The 27,853-nt window shown below is 39.4% G+C and overlaps 1 protein-coding gene across 1 annotated transcript in view; it reads right to left on the reverse strand.

The window, feature by feature from the left end:
• Window positions 1–8,513: 8,513 nt before the first annotated feature.
• Window positions 8,514–27,853, reverse strand: part of TRPM3 (transient receptor potential cation channel subfamily M member 3) — a 436,512-nt gene continuing 417,172 nt past the window's right edge. The window contains exons 21-24 of the mRNA XM_083817139.1: window positions 27,386–27,536; window positions 26,629–26,828; window positions 25,317–25,449; window positions 8,514–15,664 (exon numbers count right to left, since the gene is read on the reverse strand). Of these exons, the coding sequence (XP_083673265.1) occupies window positions 14,215–15,664; window positions 25,317–25,449; window positions 26,629–26,828; window positions 27,386–27,536 (1,934 nt within the window). The 3' untranslated portion in view covers window positions 8,514–14,214. The remainder of the gene's footprint in view (window positions 15,665–25,316; window positions 25,450–26,628; window positions 26,829–27,385; window positions 27,537–27,853) is intronic.

A 27,853-nucleotide genomic window follows, 5' to 3' on the forward strand; every position in this document is an offset into this window, starting at 1 on the left:
GTTGGAAGATGGTAGATAATCATGGCTTCTCTTGTACTTAACCATTGCTACAGCTAGCTGAAATTATTGCAGTGTGTGGTGCACAGCTATAGCTGCAATTTCACCCGAAGCCTGCCCCAGCTCCTGCGTCACCCAAAGCTGCCAGGAGAAAAGGTGGCAGCTGGCAGGCTGAGTTCACCCCTGCATCAGAGGTGGCCTCACCAAGTGCAGTCTGACTCTCTGTGCTATCTGTGTGTGCGGCAGCCATGGGATAGCAGGTGTCAATGGGTAAGTGTTCTAGTTCTTTTATTTCCAAGACTGGGCTGGGGAAATCACATGGAAATGCTGAATGAAGGGGGCTTATGTCCTTAACTTTTCATTGATTGCAGCTCTGACTAATCATTTGCTATGAATCACTACCATTTTTGTGCACAGGTAGGCTTTAGGAGGTTTGGAAAGGTGGCTATCAATACTAATGGCAGCAAAAGTAGTATGTTTCTGGAGCGTGCTGCTGTAACAGGAATAAAAGCCAATTATAAATCCGTTTCTTACAGCCCTGATTACTAGGACTGTAGTGCTGGCAGCTAGGGCAGTGTTTTGGCCTGATACTCTTAACAATAGCTTTTACACAGAAATTCAGAGCTGTTAAGTTGCCCTGTGTTATTGAAGAAGGGATAAAAAACCTTTCATGCAGCTACTATGTAAATTCTGATGAATCATTGCAGCCTACAGGGTTTATGAACAACCAGCATATATGACAAGTGGGCAGAAATAAATATTTTTATTTTATTTTCTGTAGAAAGACATAAGAAATGTAAAGCTGATACATCCTATTAAGGCAAAATTTGAGGCAGCTATTACTCACGTGATTTTAGACACTCCTTTACTTGGAGCAGAGAGCCATCACCACCCATCACACTATGTATTGCTGGCTCAGGGTGGTTTCATTTGTTGTATCAAGTTTTGCTTCTAGTCATTTAAGCATGCAGTCTGGGTAACTTGGTTGCTTCAATGGAGAAGGCAGTTGACCAGTTTGGGCTTAGCCAATGTGAGACTTCAGTCTTCTCAGTATCTGTTTCTCCGTGTGTTTGCATTTTTGATGCTCTGTTCAGAAAACATGAACACTGATGTTCCTTTCGCTCCATGACTTTTTCTTTATTTAATGATAAGTTTATTTCTCAAAGTTTTGTTTTATTTGAGTAGTAAAAATACTCCTTTCGATCTTTACATTCCTGTCAGGTGGTCACTTTCAGCAAGGTTTATTTATTATTCATATACACATAGTTACTCCTGGCTTGGACATGCTCACTCTGCTCCCATTTCCATTGAGCTATGGCTGCTCTACTTACCACAGTGGGAACATGAGCTGGTTCACAGCAATGTAACAGAGGTTGCTTAATATTTCTGAATGTTCATTTAGTACTGTTTATTTTTTATTTTTTGAGATGGAGTGGGTAGAGCTTAGATCTGGCTTCAGAGGTTTCAGAAGAACAGACCAGGCAGAGATTGCCAAGGTATATATATTTTTAAAATCATGGGTAGTCTTACTTTATTATTATTGTTGTTGTTGTTGTTGTTATTTTTTTTTTTTTAATTTTTAGTGCAATAGCAGTTGTGGTATAGGTGGTCCTATGCTGTTCAGAGCCGTGAGAGAAACAAACCTGGGAGTCTTGTGATTGCTGAGACACTTTGAGACGCTTGTGTGAAGGCGGCAGTCATTGGATTTCCTCTGTATCAGCTTTTGCACTACATTAAATAGGAAGGAGTAGAAAGAAGGTAGCAGAAGATCCATCCTAAGTTCCAGATTAATTGACTGACTGAAGTTGTGACATTGCCACAGTAGGGGATTAATATCTTTAATGTTATTTTTCACAATTTCCAGTGCTTTCCCCTGTGTGATATTTCTGTTGGCGGATGTGAAACAAGGATATGGTGGCTTAGCACCAGATCACCAAAACAGCATAATGGTATGGCCACTTGAAGCTAGATCGATAGATGCTCAGCTCCTGCCTAATGCAGTAGGTGCTTAAAGTTTCTAACGGCCCACATTTTCCCATAGTCCCTTGGGAGATACATACCCCGTACTTTCTACGCATGATTTTGCCAAACAGCCGTGGGCTTAGCTGATGTATGAAACCTCTTTTGGAATCATTAAACAGGTTTCCCCCTCTCTCTGCCTTTTTCTTTTGCTCTCCAAGCCCAGGAGGCTTAAAATAGGTCAACTCAGAACATGCCTAATAAAACAGGGAGCAAGAGAAACAGCTGGTTATGTCATCAGTGTCCCCTTCTATTATACAGCATATAAAAAGCACTCTGAACTTTGAAAGATTTCCCACATTTTATGATCCTTTCTCTGCCTGACACTCTTCAAACTGCACTGGGGGAATGCCTTAACCTAGCTTTGCTCTTAACCTAGCTTTGCTCTGAGCTTTGGAGCCCTATGGCTCAATGAGCAGCTTCAAACAGTCTCCTGGCTGAGGGTGGTTTGCCCAGGAATACTCACAGATGGAAAAGTCATTAACTGCTCCCTGGGGAGGCGGGAGAATAGGATTTGTCTGTTGAGAGGACTTAGAGGAGAGATTGTACCCAATTTTCCTGTATGAATATTGCAAAAAGAAGTGTTCTTGGTAGCGAAGGGTGAACATAGCATGAACACATTTTTTCCTACTTGTCTAAGGGAACAGAAGGACAGATGCAGAATTGCTCTGTCAGGGGGACTGAGGTTCTAATTAGGGACCTGATTTTTCAGGAGATTTGTTGTTATAGAGTCCTCTGCATGTTCAGAGGGTTCCCACTGATTTCTATCTGTCCTGTGTGATCAGCCCTATGGCACACAAACAAACCAACCCAAAAATTCAGAAAATGAGAAGGACACAATAATTATCACATCACCTTGAAGTTCTTCAGGAATGTTGTTTTCTGATTAACAACTCCCAAAGACAGTGTGCCACAGTCTAAGATAGCAGCCAGTTGCCTGGTGTGTGGTCAGTACAATACAGTTGACTTTCTGATGCTCCTCACCTTGATAGATGTGCAAAAGCCCCTTAATGGAAAAAGCTCTTCACACAGACAACCTTCCTCCCTCCAGGCTTTCTGCGCCCAGGCCCACTGTAAAGCCAGAGCAGGTTTTTGTCATGGAAGGTTTTGTGTCTAAAGTGGTGTACTATTATGTGATTTTTTTTTTTTTTTTAATATCACACTCTCCAGTGTCTGCTGTGCAGAACTCTGTTATGGGAAATAATTTAATAAAGAATTGTAGTGAGAATCCTCCTGTTTCTGCTTTTGGTGGCTGGTTCCAAAAAGGCATCCAATATCCCAGTGCTGCAGGTGTAAGTAAGTCGTCATCAGTTCTGCATGGGTACAAAATATCTGTAGGTTATATCTGTTAAAATAAAATAAAATGAAAAATAATAGTAATAAAAAAACTCCACATTGTTACTCATTGATTTTAAAGTATACATGCAAAATTCAGATTTTTTTTTTGATTGTTTATTTTTTCATTTGTTTGTGTTTAGTATGAGTAAGTTTTTTGTTGTTTGTTTGTTTTTCATTTGTTTCCCTGGTTACCTTTACCTCCAGCCAGGAATCATACCAGAAAACTTCAATCTTAACAATTACAATGTTTAGCAACATTCTGAACAATTAAAACATGACTAAAGTTGCCTGACATTTCCATTTATAAGAAATAATATTACCATCCCCATATATGATTAAGTTTCAAACTGCAGATACTTTCCACATAAGGAGTTATGCTATTTATGCAATTCTTTTCATGTTGGACTTAGAGAAATTGTGATTGTGGGTAACACAAATAGATCAGGCACTCTGCTTCTTCCTCCAAAAACCACTTGTTAGCATAGTGCCAGGTCTACCTACAACAGAGCCCCAAGGATTTATTTCAGAGGGCTTCCCACTTCAACCTACCCGTGTTCACAGTCCTAATTGGTAGTACATGCCAACCAAAGTTCAGGGTGGCTTGGTCAGTTTTGGTTACAGCCGGGGCCTGCCTGGGCACTGCTGGTCCCCCGTGGCTCCTGCACCGCCTGGGCCTTCAATAAGGGATGCTTCAAGCGGCTGTCCTGGGGCAAGCTGTGAATCTCGCTCTTTCCTTTGTCCCTAAGGCCCTCAGTTCCCTTATTTCGAGTCACAGAAATGCTGTCAGCGTGGGTGCCTCTCGGATGAGAAACAGTGACATCCAGCGGCCACTGGGACAGAAATGTCACCGTGTCCCAGAGCCGCTGTCGGGACGGTGCGGCGAGCAGGGACCCTCGCGTCTTGGGAGGGGGGAAAAACCAGCGGAGAAAGGTTTGAAATGCTGTGAGTGCCTGTGCTTTACCATGCAGGACACACGCTTTCCTCCATCCTGCTCTTGAAGGCTGCTAGCTTCCAGTGTACATAACTTTAGACACAGGTGGAGCAAGCCAATTTGCCCCTTTCGAATTAGGAAGCTATCCAGATTTGCAGACAGCAGTACTTCACATGACATGTTGCTGTTAATGCAACTTGGATCCTAGGCTCTACTCAGCATAGGAGAGTAAACTGGCGAGTCAGCTGGACCTGCTTGCCCTTAACACCTCGTTACGAGGTGTAGTGGTCACCCCCGAGTGTCCCGTAGCCATCGGGGTGTGGGACCTGGTTCTTGCACAGCACTGCATAACACTGACCTTCCTCACAACTGGGCTGCTCATTTCCATCTGCACCTCAGCCTCCGCTGCAAGTGCTTTGCCTCATTTGTGTCGAACTAGCGTTTCTCTTAAAACATGATAAAATATAACATTTTGATTATGGTGTTAACTCCACCAGCAGAGAAAGAAACGGATATATATATATATATTTTTTTAATAAAGGCCAGGCAAAAGTCTTAGCCATTTCTGCAACATGAAAACATTATTAGGACAGTTTAAACAAATAATACATGCTGTACAATATTTTCTATCATAGTGTACACTCTGGAAAATGTTCATGTAAAAAAGAAATTCCAGTGCCAAATTTCAACAGTACAGTAACTCTTCATGTTGGTTGTCTTCATTTTTTAATTAATAGTTTTTTAGTGTATAATTATTCTGTGCAACCTCATCTGAACTGAAAAAATGCATGGCTAACTTCCTGGTGCACCCAGAACTAACTTCTCAGTAAAACTGAATCTTCAGTGTCTGCTTCATATTGAGCCCTTTTTGATCCATAAGTTGTTGCTCTGCACTTGATTTTTATTTTATTTGCTTGTTTGTCTGTTTGCTATAGGATTTGTACTGTTAAAGTACTTTTTTTTTGTTGTTTTGTTTAGTTTTTTAATCACACCCTTGACCTTCATTTTGGACTAAAATTATTTGTTAAGACTTACCTAGCATGGACCTGTATGTTATAGTTCACTTACTGATGTAGTTCCACCACATCTCAGAAGGGAAGGAACAGGAGAGAACAGGAGCACAGAAAATCCTCTGGTTTCCAACCTCTACTTAGCCTAGAACTAAGGCCCCATGCTGAAACTGCTCAGGTGCTGCACAGCACTGTTTCCTCCACTGTCTCAAACAAAATTGAGACATAGATTAAGGTTTTTTTTTTTTTTTTTAATCAGTGGCCAGTGAGTAGCATCAGTTGCTGTTATTGAGAAGAACTTGTTTTCCCATCAATGTCCACTGTGCCTTATGGCCTGAAAAGACCCAGATATTTTAGAAGGGATTGTTTGGACTAAGGTAGTCTTAGTTTATTTTCTAGACTTATTGATAAATCAAGCAAGCATATAAAAGTTAGGGATAAATGTTTAAAGGACTGCAGTGGTAATGAAGACCCTAGCTATGGCTCTACATAGTGAGGAAAAGGAAAGGGAAAGAGAAAGGGAATTACATTGTGATGCCCTTTCCAAGATGTCTGCTGCCACTCCTGTCTGTCTGGGGTGGAGATGAAGGCAGTCTGTTCTGGTTAGAAAGCCAAAATGCTTCAGGAAGAAAATGAACTTCATGGGAACTGGGAAACAGGTCACATTTTCTTAATCTTTGGCCCGCTCCTGCAACAGGGCAGCTATTCACCATCCCTTAGATAAGACTGGAGCAAACAGACAGAACGTCTTTTCAGATATTTATCAAAAGCCACTCAACAGCCCCACTGAGAAGGGGACTGTTCATTCAGTAATAAGCACAAATTAATCATTGTAGCTCTAAGTTATATGCCTAAGTTATGATTCTCTGATGAACATACTACAGTATTAGTAAAATAGCATTGTAGAAATGGGTTACTCATGAACTAACCCTATTACTATTTTCAGAGATAATGTGTAGTTCCTGAAACATCCTCTATGGGAAGAAGCAGGTTCTAGCTACATAGCATGACTGATGTGAATTTTAGAGTTCATTGTTCATATTTTCTGTTAAGTAGACTGTTTCCTTTCTCCTGCCCCTAGATTATAATACAGTTACTGTAGTTCAGCAGCTGTGGGTTAGAACTCAAGTTTGAGTGTGACTCCTATTTTTAAGGACTGTTTTTTGTTTTTTTTTTTTTTAATTCAACCATATTTACTATTTTTACTGATATTTCCAGAAGATTTGATTTTTGGCAAAAGATGTATATTAAATTTCAAAATTTTCATTAACAGATAGTGCTTGGCAGTTGAATTTTTGTAATCTTTCAAATAAAGGAAAAGTAGATTATTTGTTAACATTTTCAGCTAATGTTTCAGAACCTCAGCATGTTTTTTTTTTTTTTTTTTTTCCCGAGGTTGTTAAAAAAAAATTCTAGCTTTACACACTGAGAACCAAAATCACCAGAATATTTTGTGAGGATAATTCTGTGTCTTTCACAGCTGCTTCAATGATGTGCATGAGACTGTTTAACATTTGGCTATCCGTTTATGTTATAAGGAAAGGTGTGGCAAAAAAAATAAGTTTTTGAAGGTGGTAGGCTCTTTATCTAAGGTATCTCTATCTCTGTCTAAGGTATGTTTCTCTAGCTGTCTGAATAGCTGTCAAACTTCTTGTTTTGAAATGCACACTAGCAAAGGCCATTTTTTTCATAGATCTTAACCCACCCTTAGCTCTCTGCAGCAGTTGCCTGTATTTGCAGTTGGATATCTGTTCATGGGCTGCTATTGTTATTTTGCACGACCATACTACAGTAACCTTCCCTTAGATACTAATTGTCATTATTGTTTCATAAAATTCTGCAACTACTCATGCTGCAATCAATTATTTGAAAATTTCATAATCACAAAATTTTGGAATTTTATAATTTTTTTCATTGTTGTTCCAGAAATATAAACAGGGTCAAATTTGAGGTTGATATGCAAAGACTGTGAAGATGTAGAAGCATTTCTATACCCTAAGTTTTTGCTGTATTCAGTTGTGAGGATAACAAATCAGGGTTGAATGTCACGGTCAACTTCAAATGGAGTTCTTTGCCATTATGTGTTAACTAGAGTAAAAGATACCAGGCCACTGCCCTATAAGCAATAGGAGTGCGGCTTGTGGGCTTTAAAATCAAGTCATCACTTTCTACAGGCATATACTAACTGTCTGAATTCAGATGAAGGTTTTTCCTGTGAAAAATCTCAGGAGGGACCAGGTGCATAGTGTTACCTGGAAAGAAACTGTCTTGCACAGATCTGTGTGCATATGTGTGTGTGTAAGGCTTCAAAGCTCCTACAGTCTTTACTGAATGGCACTCTAGGAGAAAGGATTAGATAAAATCTGATTAAGGAATTTATCATTTCCTTCTGAGAAATCTGAAATAAAGAACACCTTTCTGAACCATTCCCCTCCTGAAGTGTGACTGATTTGTGCAGAACTACCCTGAGTATCTGATACATTTGTGTTCAATGGGATATTTGTTTCCTGTGTCTCTTTTGCTTTTAGTTAAAATACATATTATCCCAGTGAAGAGTCACTTGCCGAAGGAGCAGATCCTGACCTTGACTTACTTTGTGTGAGTGCCTCTTTTTTCCAGCATTTTTGTGAAGAAATACCAGGGCTGGTTGTAGAGCAGCATGAAGACAGAGGTAATGACTTTTCTTGAAGAAGCTGAGATACAAGTTCAGAGGAGGTCATGGGTACTTGTGGCTTCCTTGGTTTCTGTTGTTTTCAATGAACCTTCTTTAGCTACAAGAGCCAATGATGCCACCCATCTGGGTAGTGTGCCATACAAATGAGTGTGTTTCTTCACGACTGTGTGGAAGCAACTTAGAGTGGACCTGCAATCAATACTTACATCTCCCAGCTTGCTGAAGTGGTAGCTGTAAATAAAAGAAACTATCACTTCTTTTCAACAAAGACATCAAGATGTCTGTCTGTCTGGGTTCAAACTTGGGTCTGATAATGACCAGGAGAAGGGATACCTGAATGACAGCCCATCTCAGAGGTAGAAGTAACTTAGAACATTCAAAGTGTCCGTGTGCAAGGCAGCAAACCATTTTTTTTTCTTTTTTTTAAAGCTGTTAAGTTAGAACTAGAGCATTGGGAGGTCTTAGAGAAAAGCAGTTTCCATCACACTGCTGTTTTATTGCTCTGAAGTAAATGACCATGAATAAATGTACCAGTAAGTACAGATGTTTTGAACTACGTCTTTTCTTTTATTGCAAAACAATTGTTACAGAAATTTCAGAAAGTTCTACTGTAGTAATTGCCAACTTCTGCTTTTTATTACATATCTAAACACAGTCTAAAAGTGCATTGTGAATCCAGTAGACCTTTGGAAAATACCATTTTCCCTAGTGATATACATTTAGACAAATCATACTTGAAAAGCTTCATATTAGTAGGAATTTGTTTAAAATGACATTTTAATCATTTTTTCTCCCTTTATAAATGATTGTTATACACTTACAAATGATAACCCAAATAATAAACGATTAAATAGCTATTAGTATAGTATATTGCAAACACTGTTCCAGACAGCAGTAGCAGCATATAGACTCTCCTCATGTACAACAACTGCAGTGGTGGAAGAAGAATATAACTTTAATATAATTTACTCTTGTGAAGGCATAAAATTGTATTTCACAGCCAATTCCCACTTCTGCCCCCCTCCCCCTCCCTACCAAATACTACAATAAACAAGACTTATCACTTCCCTGCAGCAGAAACAGCAGCAATTTCATAATCAAACATTTTTCTTAATCCCTTTTTTTTGAAATAAGTACTCTGTGGCTCTATGATAGATCTGAAAGCATATAGCAAAAATAAATAGGTTAGAGACTTTCACAACTGCTCTGGCTCAATGGCTCAGTCATTAGACTGGCCACCTGATGATGACTTAGGATAAGCTGTGCCATGACTCAAAGTAATATAGAGATAGCAGAATAAATCCATTCTCTGACAAATGTCAGAGTAACTCCTTAGAATTTTTTTTTTCATCAGATTTGCATCAGCAGTGATAAGACCATAACTGTAGTCAATATTGCAGAAGAGAAAATCATATTACCTATAGTGTTGACCCTGTGATTAGCTATAAACCTGCATAACTCTTACTGGGGTGCAGACAGTTGGTCCCTCCACATTCAGCACTAGTGTTTCTATGCAAAAGTGTGGCAAGGCCAGTGAATACCATCCAGAGTAATGCAGTGTTTCCTTATATAAGCAGACACCTCAATGCTTTACTTCTGCCCAGTTTGGACTATGCTGTTGTTTAAAGTGGATGAGGGAAAATTAATGCTATAAAGCTTTCCTATTTCTTTTGAAGAAGGTGATCTATACATGACATCATTTAACAGAACTGAAAATGTTGTCTTTTTTGAAACAATTGTGAATATTTGTGCAAAAATGCAAATATACTATTATTTTGAAGCAGGGGGGAGACTCACAACTACCTAAGTATTCCTAGGGAAATCCAGGAATGACAAGCTCACATTTTCCCTTCTGGTGATTATCAAATCCTCTTAACTGTATAACCTGAGCAACATAACAAGACATTTATGCTTGTTTTAAAAATTTGCACCATGAGTTTATAGATAATTTTGTTTCACTGGCTCACTCTAAACTAATACCTTTGACAAATTCTGTTCCCAGGACAAAGATACTTGTTTGTTCCGACTGCAGTCATTGGACTAAGGCTGTGTGCTGCTACCAGCACATTTTTTTAGTAGTTAAATGTGTAGTTGCATTTTCCACATGCTGACAGTTTCTAGGAAACAAATCATTTTCTTCTCTTACAAAAAATATACCTAACTAAGATATTTATCCCCTGACAAAAGGCTATCCATTCCACAAAAGGTACAAATCATTTTTTTTTTTTTTTTTACCAAAAATCTATAAATGGAAAATGAAAAAAAGCGGTCTATATTTGGAACCCAGAGGGCTTTTCTTATGTGCATGAATGGATATTTTGGGTGTTCATTATATTTTTAAATTATCCCCACACTGCCATTTATTAACTGGCACTTGTGCTAAGAACAATAATGTAGCACCTTATCTCTTCCAAAAAAGAGAGCCAAATGTCTGAGGACTGCTGTAGGTTCGCATTTTGTGTTGAATATTTCAATTTCATAAAATACAATTGTCATTTAAAAATAATAAAAAAGTCACTTACTTTGCTAAAGATCAAACATAATGGAAATAATGTAAACATCCAAAAGCTTGAATTCATTCCTAACTGGATTCGTCTTTACAGGCAGGCAATAGCAAAATGTTAAGTTTCATAGCAGTCCAAAGAAACTCATGGAACAATGCATGCATTTTCGTTGACACAAAAAAAGACTGGACTGTAAGGAAGAGAAACCATTTCAGTCATACCACACGATTATTGTGAAAGAATAATGTGCTATAATCCAATACCTAGGACAAGTGTATACCCCAACTGTAGAATAGCATCACTTAAACTGGTAACAACAGAACAGATTACTATAGGAAAATATTTATAAAATACTGTACACTGCTTCCTCAGTTGGCCAGCATATGTAAACAAACAACTAAGTTCAGTTGAGTTTCAAAATATTATTAAAGTTCATTCATCTTATAATCTTTTGCATAACATGCCAGTTCATCTTTCACACTACCACAGCTCACCTGTAACAACCCACAGTGGCTCATTAGAGGTTTACACATCAGCTCATACAGACATTTAAGTGGAGCTATACAGAGAAATGTGTGAAATATACCTAACTCACACACTGTGACCAGAAATGCATATTCCATATGTATGCTAATAACTGGATAGTGGAACTTAATGCTTGATGCAACATGTGCTATTTTATTGAATGTTACAGATTTACAAACAAGACCTTATAATGTGATATTAAAATTGTCCTGTAACGTTCACTAATATTATCACATGTCACAACTATACTGGTTTATACATGGGAGATATGTATATATGTGTAGATATATAATTCATAAGCGCTATCCCTTGATACAGAATATGTCATATGGCACAAGCTATAGGTACATGATGATGGATGATAAGACTTTTACTGTCACTAAATGGTCATAGTACATTGGGAGGGGGCAATCTGGTCCCATTGCAAGAAATGGGTGTCTTACCACCAAATTCAGAAAGGAGAAGTTTGATGCAATACATAAAAAAGAGATGACGATGAAATAACATAACATCCATCATAATATATTCTATAGAAACCACATTGTAGAATAAATGGGAAACATTCAGGAAAAGAAGTGTTCTGACATCTTGCAATCACACTTTTAACATCTGAATTTACATTTTATATATAATGGCAAATTTTAAGAGGTAAATAAAGTGTCCTGTTTCCTTTTACCTGGAATGTGTGTTCCAGATCAATAAAGTGCTGTATCTTAAATGTTTATACAGCTTCTGGGTTTGGCAAATTCCTTTACCCTGACAAACTAAGCGATAAAATCTACCCCAGAGGAGAGCCCTATGCCTCGAACTAATCACTGTTGACAAATTTCTAATGAATTTGAAGTTCCTCTAGAGTAGGCCAGAAATATGGTGGAGGTGGAAGAGTCCACGAATAGTTTTAGAAGACATTCGTAAAAGTAACAAAGAAAACAGAGCAAGAAGATCCCCCTATACTCATCAAGGACAGATAGATTTGGAGAAGCCTTAGTAAAAGGCTGCTAACAAAAGTTGGCACATTTGAAGCAGATTGTTAAACACAAGTTCCTTTGTCCCTGGGCTTTTTGCTGTTGTTCAACAATCAGCCTATTACAAGCATGCTTCATAATGCACAGAAAGGTTTCTGACCTTTCTTGGTGTTGCCATGTGACCATAATGCTGCACATGGACTGCAAGGCAATTGCATAAACATGGTGTCTTGGTGGAGTTTAGCTCACTGAAAGCTTGGTCAAATAGGATAAAGAAAGGAACACATTGGTGCAGGAAGCACGAAACACATTGTGCTTAGCAGTTCTCATGTTGCAGTTCTCTATGTAATGAACTTTCCAACGCAGTGACTCAGTACCTGAAGGTATTCACCTTCTTTGCCTCTTGTCTTGAGCCAGATGATTATTTTTATGTCTGCATTTGTTGCCTTACAGACTTTACTCTCACACGATCCTTAGTGTCTCCCAGTGCGAGATCCTAGTGAGAAAATGTCAGCCTACATTTTCAAAGCTGCCTTAGAGGTTTGGAAGATAATTCCCATTTAAATAAATGGGAAGCATGTACCCCACTTGCATGTGCTCTTATTTAATAACAAAAAGGACCTGATTCTACACAGATGTTGGTCATTGTAGAGATGTTTTAATTTTTAATAGCACTAGGTTCACTCTTGTCAAGCTTAAAAGTCCCTTCATAGAGGATGTGAAATTTAGTCCAGTTGCTTTTTATGCTTTGCTAACATTTTCCTGTCTTCTGCACACCCTTTCTCCTCTGACCACAGTGATATCTTTTCTTAATAAGTTTGAAATTCCTGTTGATACTGTGGACCCTTAGAAAGTATGTGAGTGAGGTCAGTGGAGTCTATTGTCTTTAAACAAAACCCACAACTATATTACAGATCAAATATGCTTTCTCCCACTAAAATGCGTGTTGTGTAATATGTTGCTGAACAGTGAACAGTGGAAGCATACTTGCAACTGATGTAATTTGTTGTTAACAGACAATTCCGGTTTCATTCTGGTTCTTTAACTTACCTTAAAAACATGTACTACATACCTTTTAGTGTTTTACAGTATTCTGCCAAGAATGCTTTCATTTAAGCAACCTCAGCCTAATTTGGTTAATCTGGATTTAGACCAGGTAAATCTTGATAAATTTTATATAGTTTGAAATGTTCGAATACAGCAACGTCATCATTAAAAAAAAAAAGAAAAAAAAGTGTATAGTTTTAGGTGAGAGAAATTGGCAGCTCAAATGGAACAGCAAGAAGAGCCTGGTGGCAACCGCATGGGTAAACCTCTCCAGTCTGTACAATTAATTAAACAGAGCAGTGAGAACCTGACAGTATTGCTGTGCTCTGCTCTGATCACCCCATTCTTACTGTTCCATCACATCCTTTGATTTAATGAGACAACATATTGATGACAAATGTGGTAAAAAAATAAATATATGCTATTCCGCTTAATTACATTCATCCTAAGCTTGCTCAGCTGTCCTAGAATCTAGAATGCCTATTTTATACAGGAAATCACCTGATATTTTAACATAAATTCTTCCTCCATTTAAGTTGCACTACAAAAGGTATTTCTGTTCCCTTTCTGCTTTTTTTTTTTTAATTTTAATTTTTATTATTATTTTTTTTTGTGACACTATAAGTTGATGCAAAAAGAGACAAGTGAACTTTATGGTTGTTATCTTGTTCATCTTTCTTCATTTACACAAGAGGAGGGAAGTAAGGTATTTGGGAGACTAGGTTTATTTGCTGCCAGTTCCTACAGAAATAACAAATGCTTTTCATCAGTCATCACAATGGTGAAACAGATGAAAAGGAAGTCATGATTGAAGTTTAGAACATCTAATTTGTACATCTCTTTTTGCCAGTTAATTCCTGTGTCCTAAAAACTTGTGAATAATAGATCTTAGGATGTCTTCTAGTAAAAGGCAGATTTCTGAACTCAGTTATTACTTGAGACTTCATAAAGGGGGCTTTTTTTTTTTCTTGTTGTTTACTGAGGTGTTCATAAATATTTCATCCCTCCCTTTTTCCTTAAGTGCAAATGTCAACTGGGTCAAGATGCAGTAGCTCAGCAGGAGCTGCTGAGACTGACAAATGTGCTCCCTTGACCGGTGGCTGATGCCAGCTGGAGTTGACATGGAATGATATGAGGTGTGTTAATTCTTCTAAGGAAAATGGACTGGAGAGCAGATGATCCTGCCTGCAAGCTTTGTCTGGGCCTAACTGTGCTTGCTTTCAAAGCTACGGAAGGCTCCTGTTCTCGATAGTCTCCTCATAGACATGTTGTCTCCTTTGCTCTCTGGCCTCGAGGACTTGCTCCTCTGGAAGGGGTTCCGCAGGCTCGTTGCATTTCGCTGTCTGTCAAGTTTATCACTGATTGAATAGCTCTTCCGTGTGTGCTGTGCATACAGCATGTTGGACTCCTCTGCAGAGTAGCTGTTGGCCCTCTCTATTTTTGGAAGTGGGATGCTGTTGGTCAGAGTTCTTGTGGCATTGCCATCTTGAGGAGATAAGGGGATTCCCTTCTTGTCTTTGGACTCAATATCTTCATGATCAGAGCTTGGGTGGCTTAGTTCTGCTTCTCTCTCTGGGTGGCAGCATCCCAAGTCTTCCACCTTGCCCCCAAGGCTTCCAGGAAAACTGGCCCTCTCTGCGATGGTCTGGGGAGCGCTCACACACCTTGTGTCTATGCAGTCTGTAATACTTGTGTACTCTGCTGTTTTGACTGGGACGCCAAGACTGCTGAAGTAGCTTCGAGATGGTGAGAACATAAAACTGTGAGATTTCACAATTGGTGTTTCCTCCAGAATGAACGGAGTTGTAGCCAGATAACGACTGCTTTTGGATCGTTCTAAAGTGTGGTACAAGGGAGGGTCCGAATCCCAGGGGATTTGGCAATCTGTGATTTGTGAATAGTCTGAAGAAAATGCTCTTGTTTCTATTCCAGATGTTTCCTCATAATCAAGACTCCTGCCAGAAATCTTTTCACTAGGTGTACTGCTAATATACGCACTGTTAGCTAAAATGGAAGAGGCTATGTGAGCCTGTAGGGCTGCATCTACAGTACCAAGAATATTTATGGAGCTGTCAAGAGGCTCTGTGTCAGAATGCATCTCATCCATTGCAGAAACATAGATGTCTATACAAGACGAAGGCCTTCTGGAGTCTGGGGCAATTGACAAAGTGCTGGTAGGGGCTAAGGGAACCTTTCCTTCTTTTGCTATCGAGTGGGAACTGCTAGCCCGGTGCAGGCTTGGAGACCTTTCCTTAAAAATGCTTTCAAACTTTTCCAACCCACACTTGTCCTTCATATTTGTTGCATAGAAAGAGTGGCTTCGCATGCGGGGTGTGATTGTAGGAGATGTTGGGGACATGGACTCCTCTCCTGTAGGATCTATGCTCTCTTGAAGCTTGTAAGTATTTCCTTCCTGACTATTGAAGCTACTCTGCCTCACAATGTAGGCTGCATCTGTACAGTCAGATGAGGTCCTGGATCGTATCTTGGTTGTCTCACCTCTCTCTATGCCAGTCAGTTTTTCTAAGGCTGTCACCATTCGTCCTATCATATCTTCCAGCTGAGCAAGCCTGATGTCAACAGTCTGCAGAGAAGCCTTCATGCAGTGCTCTCGCTCATTTACTTCTTCCAGTCGCATGGCCATGTTCTCTACCCTTAAAGAAGGGAAAATAAAATGGGTTGATTTCCACAAAGCAGTGATGTTCAGCCAATAGGTCATTGAAACAAATGGAAATAAATAGGTCTCAACATTCAAAATCAATGTGCACCTCGTGTGCATCAAACATTGCTAAAAGAGGTTCAGCAACCAAAGGATACTGCTTGCTCAGGAAATTGCTCCAGTAAGTTAACCAGTCAGTGTCTGCTCCTTGTTGATTATAACACAGAGGGGATTTTAGGTATGCTCTATCCCAGGGACAGGGGCTATTACAGAAATGTTATTACGATTTGCTACCTCTCTGCTGCCAAAACTTCTAATTAGGTGGTTACAAATGAATAAAACTTCCCGCACATGCCACATGATATTGCTCTCAGTTGTACTACAGGCAGAACTATTGTAGTTAACTCCTGAATTAAATGAAGTCATGGAAGTGGGTAATGTACTATAGAAGGTGGGAAATATCCCACATTATTCTTTTGGTGTTCCCCCCATATTTGTACCAGCTACTGCTGTTTGGGCCTCAGATACATAGAAAAAGATTATCAGCATAGTACAGAATGTAGGTAACATGTATATAAGAAAACTGCAAGGAGTGAGCACCGATCAAATAAAATGTAGTGTACAACAGGGTACACATATCAAGACTGTTCTGTTCCTGTGTTTGTACCTTTTGTAGTCTGTGTTAGTAGTTTAGGGATTGAAATGATGGGCCATGAAGATACTTATTAGCTCCCTATCATAATATATAAGTAAGTACTAATGGCTAATAATTGAATGTGTGAGCTTAATTTAAACTTCAGTGTAACTGTTCTATATACAGGATTGATTTAGCTCATTTTAAAATGTTTTCATCTGTAAAGTGAACTGTGTACTAATTTATGCCAGTGGCTTTTAATCATTTCTGTTTGCTGGCCTAAAAACTTCTAAAACTTCTCTAAACTTCTAAAAACTTCTCTACTGCTTTTGTACGGAGTTTTCCGATTTCATAAAATAAGATTGCCTTTAGCACATATGTAATTCCTTATAATTATATTTCTCTGGTAGTAGTCCCTGGAGACCAGGGAATTCCATTATCTGCCAAAGAGATATTAAAAGCTGCATATTTATGTAGTTTGTTTACTTACATATGCCTTATTTTAGGGTTGCACTTCTGGGTTTCCCTCTCCCTATTGACACTGGAAAATGAGCAGTGAAGTGACAAATACCAAACGACAGGTTTTCCACACTTTTCTCAAGTCTCTCATTCTCTGTTTGTTACTGCAAATCATACTCAAAAGTTAATATGCACTCTGTCAACCATAGCTGGGATTTCTGATGGGATAAATATCATACTCTACTACTGGTAGATAAATTTCCAACAGGACAAGTGATTTGAAACTGGAAACACCACAAACACTCCTGCTTGTCCAAAAGGAAATCAGATTTTAGGCAGTGAATGAGTATTGGGCAGCATTAATATCTGGTATGTCACAGAAGTTTAGGGGGTGAAACAGAAGTTTAGGGAGTGAAGTCTGACTACCATGTGGTGTTGAGCAGCCACCATCCATCCGTACAAGAGAGGAGAAGGAAGAGAGTGGCACCACACCCTGCAGCAAGGCTCGTATTCCCAAGAAATACGGGCTTATTGCGTTGAAGACCATGAATTTTGAAAGTACAAGTAAAAAACTCCAATCTATAGATTTGAAGTGTTCCATGAATCAGCAACTGTATTACTGTCATCAGACTTCAGCAGATGAAAGATCAAATAAGCTAAGACCCCTGCAAAGAAATAAACCTGTAGTTTCAAGCAATCTCCTTCTACTCAGCTTATTATTATTTAGCCACTAGTCTATTTCTTCTGTCAACCTCCTCTAACAAAACAGACTAATGTTATTACAAGCACAGGATATAATTTCATAGTAAGAGAGCAGTTTGTATAAGAAGCAGTTGAATTTTCCCTCATGTTATTAGTTATTTAAACTGCTATTTTATCAAAGAAATTATACTTTTGAAAAATTTATCAGCTAATAACTGAGTACCTGGTCACTCACTCAGATTCCATAATAGCTTCTTGATGATGATGACAGATACAGCTTGACAGTTCGAGTACAGTTACACATGCTGAAAATCCTGAGTAACCCCGTGGTCTATTTGAGCTAAAGAAAAGTGTTTTGCCTGGATATTAACAGAGCCCGACACAAGATGTAAAGCCAGTGGTATTGCTGGCCAAGACAAAGAGAGGATTCTGGGTTGCTTGGACTGGTGGTTGCCATGGAAGAAGCCCCAAATTTGATCACATTGATAGTGGTGGGAAATTTATTTAGAAATGTAACAAGGTAAGGAGAGTGCAGCCTGGGTTCAGAAATAAAGGGTAACCACAGATGTACTGTGAGGTACAAAACTGAGAGGTACATGCATGTGTTTATACTGGATGAATCCCAGGAAGGAAGGAAGGAAGGAAGGAAGGAAGGAAGGAAGGAAGGACGGAAGGAAAGAAGGAAGAAATCTTGAGTATTAGTAGTCTCCTCCAATTTCAAAGCTATTAGCTGACTTTAGTCATCTTTTGTTTTACATATGACACGTCCACTCCTGGACCTTTCCAACAAATATTTATACTTTTAACTAGGGATATTCTCAATATTTTATGCTCAATTCTGTAATCATTCAGCACACACAATAGCACCATGCTCTGTGAGTATTCCCACTAGAAATGTGATAAAATCCCATCAGCTAAACACTGAGGACATAAGGAGATAGGCTCTGGAGAAATACAGTCATAATCTGGTCCTTAAAATGTTTCAATAAATGCAAATTTATATTGCCCTGTGTTAGATGATATTACACTCAGTGAAAAGACAGCCAGAGCTGTGTTTCCTTCAGGAATAGTTTTGAATTAAAAGACTATTTCAACGTAAGAAATAAAAATAAGTTTTTCATAGAATCATATCATAAAACAGCTTGGGTTGCAAGGGACCTTAAAGATCACCTAGTTCCAACAGCCTTGACAACACCTCCCACTAGATCAGGTTGCTCAATGCTCCATCCAACCTGGTCTTGAACTCGTCTAGGGAGAGGCATCCACTCCTTCTCCGGGCAACGTGTTCCAGTGCCTCAACACCCTCTGAGAGAAGAATTTCCTCCTAACATCCAATCTAAACCTCCCCTCTTAGTTTAAAACGATTCCCCCTTGTTCTCTCATTTTCTGCCTGAGCAAAAAGTTGCTCTCCATCTTTTCCTGTAAGCCCCCTCTAAGTACTGAAAAGCTGCAGAGCTTCCCAGAGCCTTCTCTTCACCAGGCTGAACAGCCCCAGCTCTCTCAGCCTTCACAGGAGAGATGCTCCAGCCCTCTGATCAACTTCATGGCCCTCCTCTGGACCCGTTCTAACAGCCCCACATCCTTGTGCTGGGGGCCCCAGACTTGGACTAGCACTCTAGGTGGGGCCTCACAGGGACAGAGCAGAGGGGCACAATCACCTCCCTCAGCCTGCTGGGGGCACAATCACCTCCCTCCACCTGCTGGCCACCCTTCTGTTGATGCAGTCCAGGATGCAGTTGGCCTTCTGGGCTGCAAGCATGCACTGCTGGGTCATGTCAAGCCTTTTGTCCACCAGAATCCCCAAGTCCTTCTCTGCAGGGCTGCTCTCAATGAGTTCTTCTCCCAGTCTATGCTCATGTCTGGGATTGCTCTGACCCAGGTGCAGCACTTTGCACTTGGACTTGTTGAGCTTCATTAGGTTCACATGGGCCCACTTTTGCAGCCTGTCCAGGTCCCTTTGGATGGCTTCCCTTCCTTCTGTTGTATTGACTGCACCACTCAGCTTGGTGTCATCTGCAAACTTGCTGAGGGTGCGCTCAATCCCACTGTCTATATCGTTGAAAAATATATTAAACAGCACCAGTCCCAAGACAGACCCCTGAAGGACACCACTCATCACTGGCCTCCACCTGAACATAGAACCATTGACCACTACTCTTTGGGGGTGACCTTCAAGCCAACTCCTTATCCACTGCATGGTCCACCCATCCAGTCCATATCTCTCCAATTTAGTGATTAGGATGTCATGTGGGACTGTGTCAAAGGCCTTGCAGAAGTCCAAGTAGATGACATCGGTTGGTCTTCCCTTGTCAAGTGATGCAGTCACTCCATCATAGAAGGCCACCAGATTGGTCAGGCAAAATTTGCCCTTGGTGAAGCCATACTGGCTGTTTCAGATCACCTCCTTGTCTCACATGTGCCTTGCCTTGCATATGTTCTCTTTTAATTATTTTTTTTTGCTATAGATAGTATCGCTGGATATATACATATAATATATATCCAAATACATAGCAAATATATATATTTGCTGGAGATAGTATAAACCTTTTGGAAAATCTCACAATATCCTAGTATGATGCCTCTATTGCACCTGTATCTTTCCTTACAGCAAGATTTATCTCATGTATGAGGGGGTGCCAAGCCATCTTAGCAGATGGGCATGAGAACAGAAAAAGAGAAGGCTAAATCTAAAATGTGCATTGAGTGTGTTTTGCTGAAGCTTAAAAAATTCTAATAGAAAAACACAGACCAGCTGAAGAGACTATTCAGTAACTGGGGAAAAATACAAGCTCAGAGCTGGGAATCTGACAAAGGTGTTATATTATCTATGACCAACCTTTTAAATTATGGTTTGAAAGATGAAGGATTTTGCTGGCATTCTCTTTGGTTATAGTCATTTTTAACCTCTGCACAGCTGTTCATCTATAATTTAATTGAAGCAATGATTTAATGGGAGTAAGGTACTCTTTTCAGAAGTAGACCTCTTAACTGAATCAAACCATTAAATGAATTTTAGAATTGGGTTCACAAGTCTCTTTGTGGAGCTCTGTCCATTTTTTAGGCATCCTTTATGTCTGCAAAATCATTTTCAGCTGTTGCAAAGACTGTAGACGCTGAAAGTCCCTTAAAGAGGGGATCCACATTGCTTGTTATAGGTGACTGTAGAATGCTTTTACTTTTCTGGAAGCAATTCGCAAGCTTGTAATAGGCAATTGGTACTGTGCCTGATATTTTTTGGTAAGGTATCTCTGGTGTTAAGTGGACAGCCAGTTTTTCCAAGTGTTGTGTTTTTTGCAGGTTAAGGATATTGTGTTGTCCTGGCTGCCTTCCTGTCTGGATCCTAAGACCACCAAACTCTTTCTGACTAAAGAGAGATGCAGTGAGATTAACAGACCTTTCCTAGCCCCACTTTGAACATATGGCCTGATCTGGTAAGGTCAGTATTGACCCTTTTCTGTGCACTTCATTTTGATCTCTCTGAAACCAGGATAACAGCTATGTCTTCATTCTCAGACACTGTTAATGCAATTGCACTGAAGACTGTAAAGTGTTAAGGTACTATAGTTATGAACTCCAGAGATGACATCATAATGTCTACTCCAACCAGTTTATCTGATTTTTAAATACTATTAGGATGTGACCCTCCTCCCTTTGGAATCAACAAGAGGTTTTTATTGGGTCAAGACTTGGCCATATGGCCAAGAGTCTTGAAAGTAGAGTCCAAATCTACTTTCCTCCCTGGTCTCCAGAAGATTCACTAAGATTTGCCTTTGTCATAAATGCACTTATAGAAAACACCTTACAGCTTTGGACTGCTTTGTATTTCTCACCATAATCACTTCCTCTGATCTGTATCATTAACTCAGACCTACTTCCATGTGCCTGTGCTAGATCCTAGCAAAGAGAAAAGGACAGACATCAAGAGTTGTTTCATGTTTTTGATTTCTGAATGTAGAAACGATCAGGTAAAGGAGGCATTCTGTGTGGTAACAACAACTGTGGATACCTCTGTGATGTTTTTTGCAGTGAGAATGGTAAGACTGAACCCACTGAGGCCACACAAGATGTCAGGGTGAACTATTCCAATGTGAGAGTATAAACTGCTTCTTCTTTTAGGGGAGTCAGGCAAGGCACTGTGATCCTGATCCAGAACAGCCACTCAGACCATGGCTGAAGTTGCTGGTTTACGTACAGTTCAACACATCAGGAAACAACATCTCTTGTTCTTTTGCTTTCCTGAACTCCTTCCTGCCTCTGGGACCAATATAGGCTGAACTTCAAGGCAAGACTTTGTTCCCATCTCCTATTGTCCTTTCAGTGCTAGACTTCTATTCCTTCTTCCAGGATTACTGGGCTTTGCACCCTGCTTTTGCAGCTGCTTTTCCTTCAAGTAGTTGTACTGGGTCTGGCTGGGATGTTAACTTTCCCTGCAGCAGCCCATACAGTGCTGTGCTCTGCACTTGTAGCTAGAACAGCAGTGGTATCACACCAGTGTTGTGTCTGCTGCTGAGCAGTGCTGGCACAGCATCAGGACTCCCTCTAACCCTTCTAGGGGGTGGGCAAAAAAGTGAGAAAGAAACAGCACCAGGGCAGCTGACCTAAACCAACCAAAGGGATATTCCATGCCATATGATGTCACACTCAGCAATAAAAGATGGAAAAAGGAAGAAGAGGGGAGGGGTGGGCTCTCGTTGCGAAAATGTCTGTCCTCCTGAACACCCGCTACGTGCGTTGAGGCCCTGCTTCAAGGACGTGGTCAAGCATCGCTCATTTGTGGGAAGTAGAGAGTAATCTCTTTCCTCTGCACTTCCACATAGCCTTTACTTTTTTTTTTTTTCCCCCTCCCTTTCCCCTTTCCCTTTTTCTCTTTAGTTAAATTGTTTAATAATAATCTTTCCTTAATAATTATTTTTTTCCCTTTAATTAAATTATCCTTATCTCAACCCATGAGTTGTTCTTTCCTTTACTTCTTCCCCTCCTCATCTAAGGAGGGGGAGTGAGAGACCGGTTGTGGTGTTCAGCTGCCTAGCATGGTAAAACCACCACAGTAGTCCTTGGGGCGTTCTGGTAGATCCAACTGCAAGTAGAAGATGTTCAAGGGGATGTTTAAGAGGTGAAAACATTCTTGTGAGCTAAGTGCATCACAGATGCCTGGAGGAGAGGGAAGGCTCTGAGCAGTCCAGGTGGATATGCATCACACAGGCCTCATCCCAGTTCTTCTTTCTCCTCCAGCTAAACAGCATCCTCAGCTTTCTGGAAAAGGAAGGTCTTCAGTGCAAAGGGAAACTCCACACACATTCTCAGGATATTCTGGGTTGATTTTACACCATGCAAAGTTGAGTTAATCGGCCAGACGGCTAGGGTGGTGATCTCATGGCTATAATGTACATACTGTGCTTGATGTAGTACTACAGGTTAATGACTGGACATTGGAAGAGAAACTGTAGTATTGCATCTTCTCTGTTTTCTTTGCTTTACATCTTGCTAATTGTACAAAGTCATTTATATATAGAACCTATGAAGTACAAAGCTGGGTTTTAAATATTTAAATGTTCCACAATTTGGGAAAAAGAAGTTTGGTATTTTAGATCCTGAGCATTTCAAGGGACACAAGTCTGACCATAATTGCAGACCAAATGACAGACCTGGGAATGTAGTTCTTAGTGAGCAAGATTTAGGATACTTATAAAGCCCAGATCTGAGCATATTTAATCTAATGCTTTCAAACTTGCCTTGTCTGGGTAGAGTATTGTAGTGGGTTTAGAGGAGAGCTGTTAAGAGATAGGACTTCACTGCTGGAAGTCATAGTAGTGGAATATCCAACTTTCTTGTGTTTAGGTTTGGAAGTAGACTCTGTAACCTATCCTCACAAATCCTATCCTATCCTCACAAATGGCCTTCCATACAGAGCTGGGACTTGCTGGTTATACACTATTGACTAAGGAAAATGTACGTTTAAATAATTATTTCTCTGTGAGGCTCAGGTGTTTGTCTTCATTTAGGATTCATAATCACAAACCCTCCTCTGGAATGAAATGCTTTAAGTCATTAACTTAAAATAAAGAGAAGGACTCCTTTCCTATAAAACAGGAGCAAAACAGAGAGCAAAGACTATTATAAATTCAGTAGACTATTACAAATTCATTTTTTCAGTACGTAGAGTATTTGCCTAATGTAGGGGAGGTCCCAGCAGGGTCACTTATTTATACAGACTTCTTCTTTCCTTGGCCACCAAAAATAAAGCTATGAGCAAACAGAGATTTGAACTTACAACTACCATTTCCAGGTTAGTTTTCTGATCTCTGGAGTATCAGAACACAGGAAACCTTGGACCACAGTTCAATTTAGCCTGCTGTCTTTCTTTGAAACATAAGTAATTCTTCAGTCTCCAGTCTTCAACCACCTTCAGCTTAGGAGTAAAATGATTTCTATGTATTTAGTAGTCCTGACAGGATTTCTCTTCCATAAGCTTATCTAGTCTCTGTTTTCACTAGTGTCGATTTTTACCTGTCATCATCAGCTTTTTTTTGACCTCATAATCTTTCAAGAATTCACTCTATTCTAGTATTTACTGCATGAAAAGAACATTTGTTTTTATTTATTTTGAACAGTCTCCTGTTAGATTTATCTGTTGCTCTCCTAGTTCTTGTTTTGGGAGAGACAGCAAACAATTGATTTCTACTCACCCTCTCCTTGCATGCAGAATTATATAGGCCTCTGTGGTTTCATTCTGATTTTTCCCTTCCAGACAGAATAGAGTTTTATTTGAGGATTACCGGGCCATCCCTTGTGAAGAAGCTATTCCATGCTTTACCACACTTCCCTTCTAACACCCTTTTCTAAAATATGTGTCTTGAGAGTACTATTTTCAGGAACACAGATGATTAAAGGATATTATATTTGCTAATCCTGCTCTGGGATAGATTTAGTTCAAAAACAAATTAAAAGCACATTTTCTTGCCTACACGAAACATTTTATGCATAACTGCATCAGGAGCTGTGCCGGAAGTTTACATTAAATAGAAGAGTGTTATGCCCATGTACTCAATTACAGCGATGACTCTCCTGATTTCTTTTACATGCATTCATGTTAAAGCATAGTATTCAGTGTACAGAATATTCAGTGGTTCTTAAGTTTCATGAGTATTTGACAGGATATCACCCTAGAATATTTATTCGCAACAGTGCTGTGCATCGAACAACAAGCTCTGTACTCAAAATTTACCTCTGTTGCTCAGCTGCTATATGATGAAAGCATGTATTGGAGATTAACAGATTCATTAAGTTTAGGACTGTTAAATTTGAAGACTAGAAACGTGGACTAAACTCATATATTATCTTAGTCCTCTGTGCTTGTTATCATTCTAAGTGAAATGTCTAGTTCCTTTGAAATTAATGGCAAGATCCCTGTTGCTCTCAATGAAACTAGTCTACCTAGCAAGACCATCCCAAAGTAAAGCTCTTTCTTTATCTAAATGGTTATCAGGTCAGTGCTAAAGCTCTAGTTTTTATTGAGGAACTCTCATTCACTCTCCCACTGTGTTCTGACCACTTGTGCCTCTAAGTTCTGCTTCAGAAAGTGAAATGCAAAGAGGAATTGTATTTTCCTCACTATTTTATTTGCATACAATTGTAACTGGTTGGATGATCCAAAGTTTTCAAAATTTTGAGGAACATTTGCTTTAGTGAAGAAAAAAAAAAAAAGAAAAGAAATTCACTCTTGCATCACTCTACTTTTTCATTAAGATTTACTTAAAATTACCTCAAATGTTTCCCTTTTCAAGAAAAAGAAAGGAAGGGTGAGAAAGGCAACAAAAACATATTTCTAGATCTATGAGAGAGCAAACTGCACCTTTCTGAAGTGACACGGATTCTTTCATCATTGGAGGAATTAAATCTGTCATCCTTCTCTCTAAAATATTCTTCTATACACTGCTCTTCAAAATCATGGACTTTTTTCAATTCATCCTCAGTTATGAAAAGTTCTGTAGAAACAATGGAAAAAATGTGAATTTGGCAAAGCATTAACATGTGAAATTAGGTACACTTTTCTTATAGCAGAATTCACAGACTGAACTTTCAAAATTAGGCTTCAATTTTATCTGGCATTTTGGTATGAAAGCAAAGAGATGCATCTAATTTCCAAATTAGTGGCTTCAATTATAAGTGATTCTGGAGATAGCAACACTTAAGCAGGCAAATGCTGTACAAACATGAATGCGTTTTGATTACATGAGACCTAAACACAGCTGTTGGTCAGGACCTGGAGAGACAGTGGGAGCCAAACCTCACCTGTAACCTAATACAAATTTAGTCATATTTGGAGACTAGTAAGAAAGAAGTAGGAGAGTACAGAGGGTCTGCTTGACGTGGCAAGAGATGAAATCTGCAGGCAGCAGCAAAGGCTATGTCAGACACAGTGTGATGTGACTAGGAGGAGAGCACTTGCATCTCTCATGCCATCACAGGACTCCAGCTCCTTTCTTGCGGAGAAGTGGGCTGTGGCATGGGTTTGAGTTGGGAAGAGATGCACATCTGCTAGCTCCCTACTTCTGTCATATACACTGGGGGAGGTGGAGTTTTTCTACTTTGAAGAACTAGATAAGGAAGAGCGGAGAAAGTGTTATCAAAATAATCTGTCAGGTTTTCCATCATGCTTATGGGAGTTCTTATTAAAGTGTCTGGAGAAACCACTCCTCCACTTTGAATCAATGTCAAGGAGAGAACATGTGTCTACAAAACAATTACTCCTCACCATCTCTCATCTTATCTAGGCATAAAGTGTGTTGAGGGGACATATGTGCTATTTGCTCAAAAAATAGGAATGCTATCTCTGTGTTTTCTGCAATAAAATTAAAGATCTGGAACTTCAAAGAACTGTAAGAATTCCAGTAACAACAGTCTTCAAGCAACAGCAAAACAAAACTCTTTGTTTTGAAGAGAGAAACAACCCAAAACATCCAGGAACAACATTGCCTCATTAATGCTCTGAGGAGAACTGAGTGTTAAGGAATGGAAGTAAAACTAAGTGATCAGGTGGGAGCTTGCAGTTAATAGTTCTCTGTTGAAAAGGTTATCAAAGTGCTGGGCTTAGCCTTCATTCATGTCAAAAACAGATATTACAAAGAGAATTGGAAAGTCCCACTCTGTAAATTAAGGCTTACTTAGTCCGTAGTCTCTCTCATCTGGGTCACTTTCGTGTTTCCGCCATCTACAGCAGAGGTGTTGGAATATCATAGTCATATGGCTGAAAATGATCAGAGGTGGTGGAAGAACTGGCCTTTCATGAAATGTCATGATTAGTTGATACCTTTGAAACTTCCATACTTGGTTGGATATGGATTTGACTTCAAAAAATGTATTGCTAGGAGGCAAGAAGAGAAAATAACATCAGATTAAAATGTTTTTGAGTACTTTGCCAAAAATGATATGACAGCACCCTAATTACACACATTTCACTAATAGTGGCAAACTTTTCCTTGTCATATAAAAAAAGGAAGAACAAAAGAAAACAGCTAGTAAGTTTGTTCTTCAGTGATGCACAGTGGCAATCAGTCATTTAAAATGTTACTACTCTTTATTCTTGCTCTGTGCAACCACTTAGTTTTTCAACAAACCCAGTAAGACAGGCAAGTATTTTTATTCTTGTCTTCTATATTAGGAGTGAATAATATCATAACTGAACGTCAAATTTTTGGATTTTCTACTCTCAGTCGCATTGGATGTCTGTCCTTGGAAATGAGATAACGTAAAAAAACTGGCATTTCCCTCACTCTCTGGAGACAAGCTACTACTTTATATCTTCTCACCTGCACATACTCTAAAAATGGCTTTCAGCCAAAGTCTTCAGATTAGCTGCCTTCTTAGACCATGAATAACGCCTACCACCCCCAACTCCATCCTTTGCAATGTGTCACTCACTTGAAAACAGCAATCAGAAGGTTCACCAAAAGAATGTTTGCAACCAAGAGGTAACAGGCCATGATGGCAGGAACAATCCATGCTCCTGTTTTGCAGGGAGGCAGCTGGATTATTTTACCATCTTCTCTTGTTTCATTCTGACCACAAGGAGCTGGGAACAAAAATACAAAAATACAAACCAGGAATGAATCTTATATTTTCAGTGCTTTTTACAGAAATATTTAAATGTTTATGAAGGCCTGCCTGCCAAAGCAATATCTTCTAAATAACAGTGCCATTGATGCTCCTCCCAAAAAATCTGCAATTGCTATAGGTGGTGGTGATCACATGCTTGTCAAATTTATCACATATTTTAAAAGCTACACTTCTTGATGCTACATGCTATTTTCCATGAAAGTCAAGATATTCCCCTCAGAAATTTCAGGAAGCCTGTCTCATGTAAACTGCCTGTTCTATTTAACTGAAATA

The sequence above is a fragment of the Anser anser genome (assembly GCF_964211835.1).
Source record: "Anser anser genome assembly, chromosome: Z".
Lineage (NCBI taxonomy): Eukaryota > Metazoa > Chordata > Aves > Anseriformes > Anatidae > Anser > Anser anser.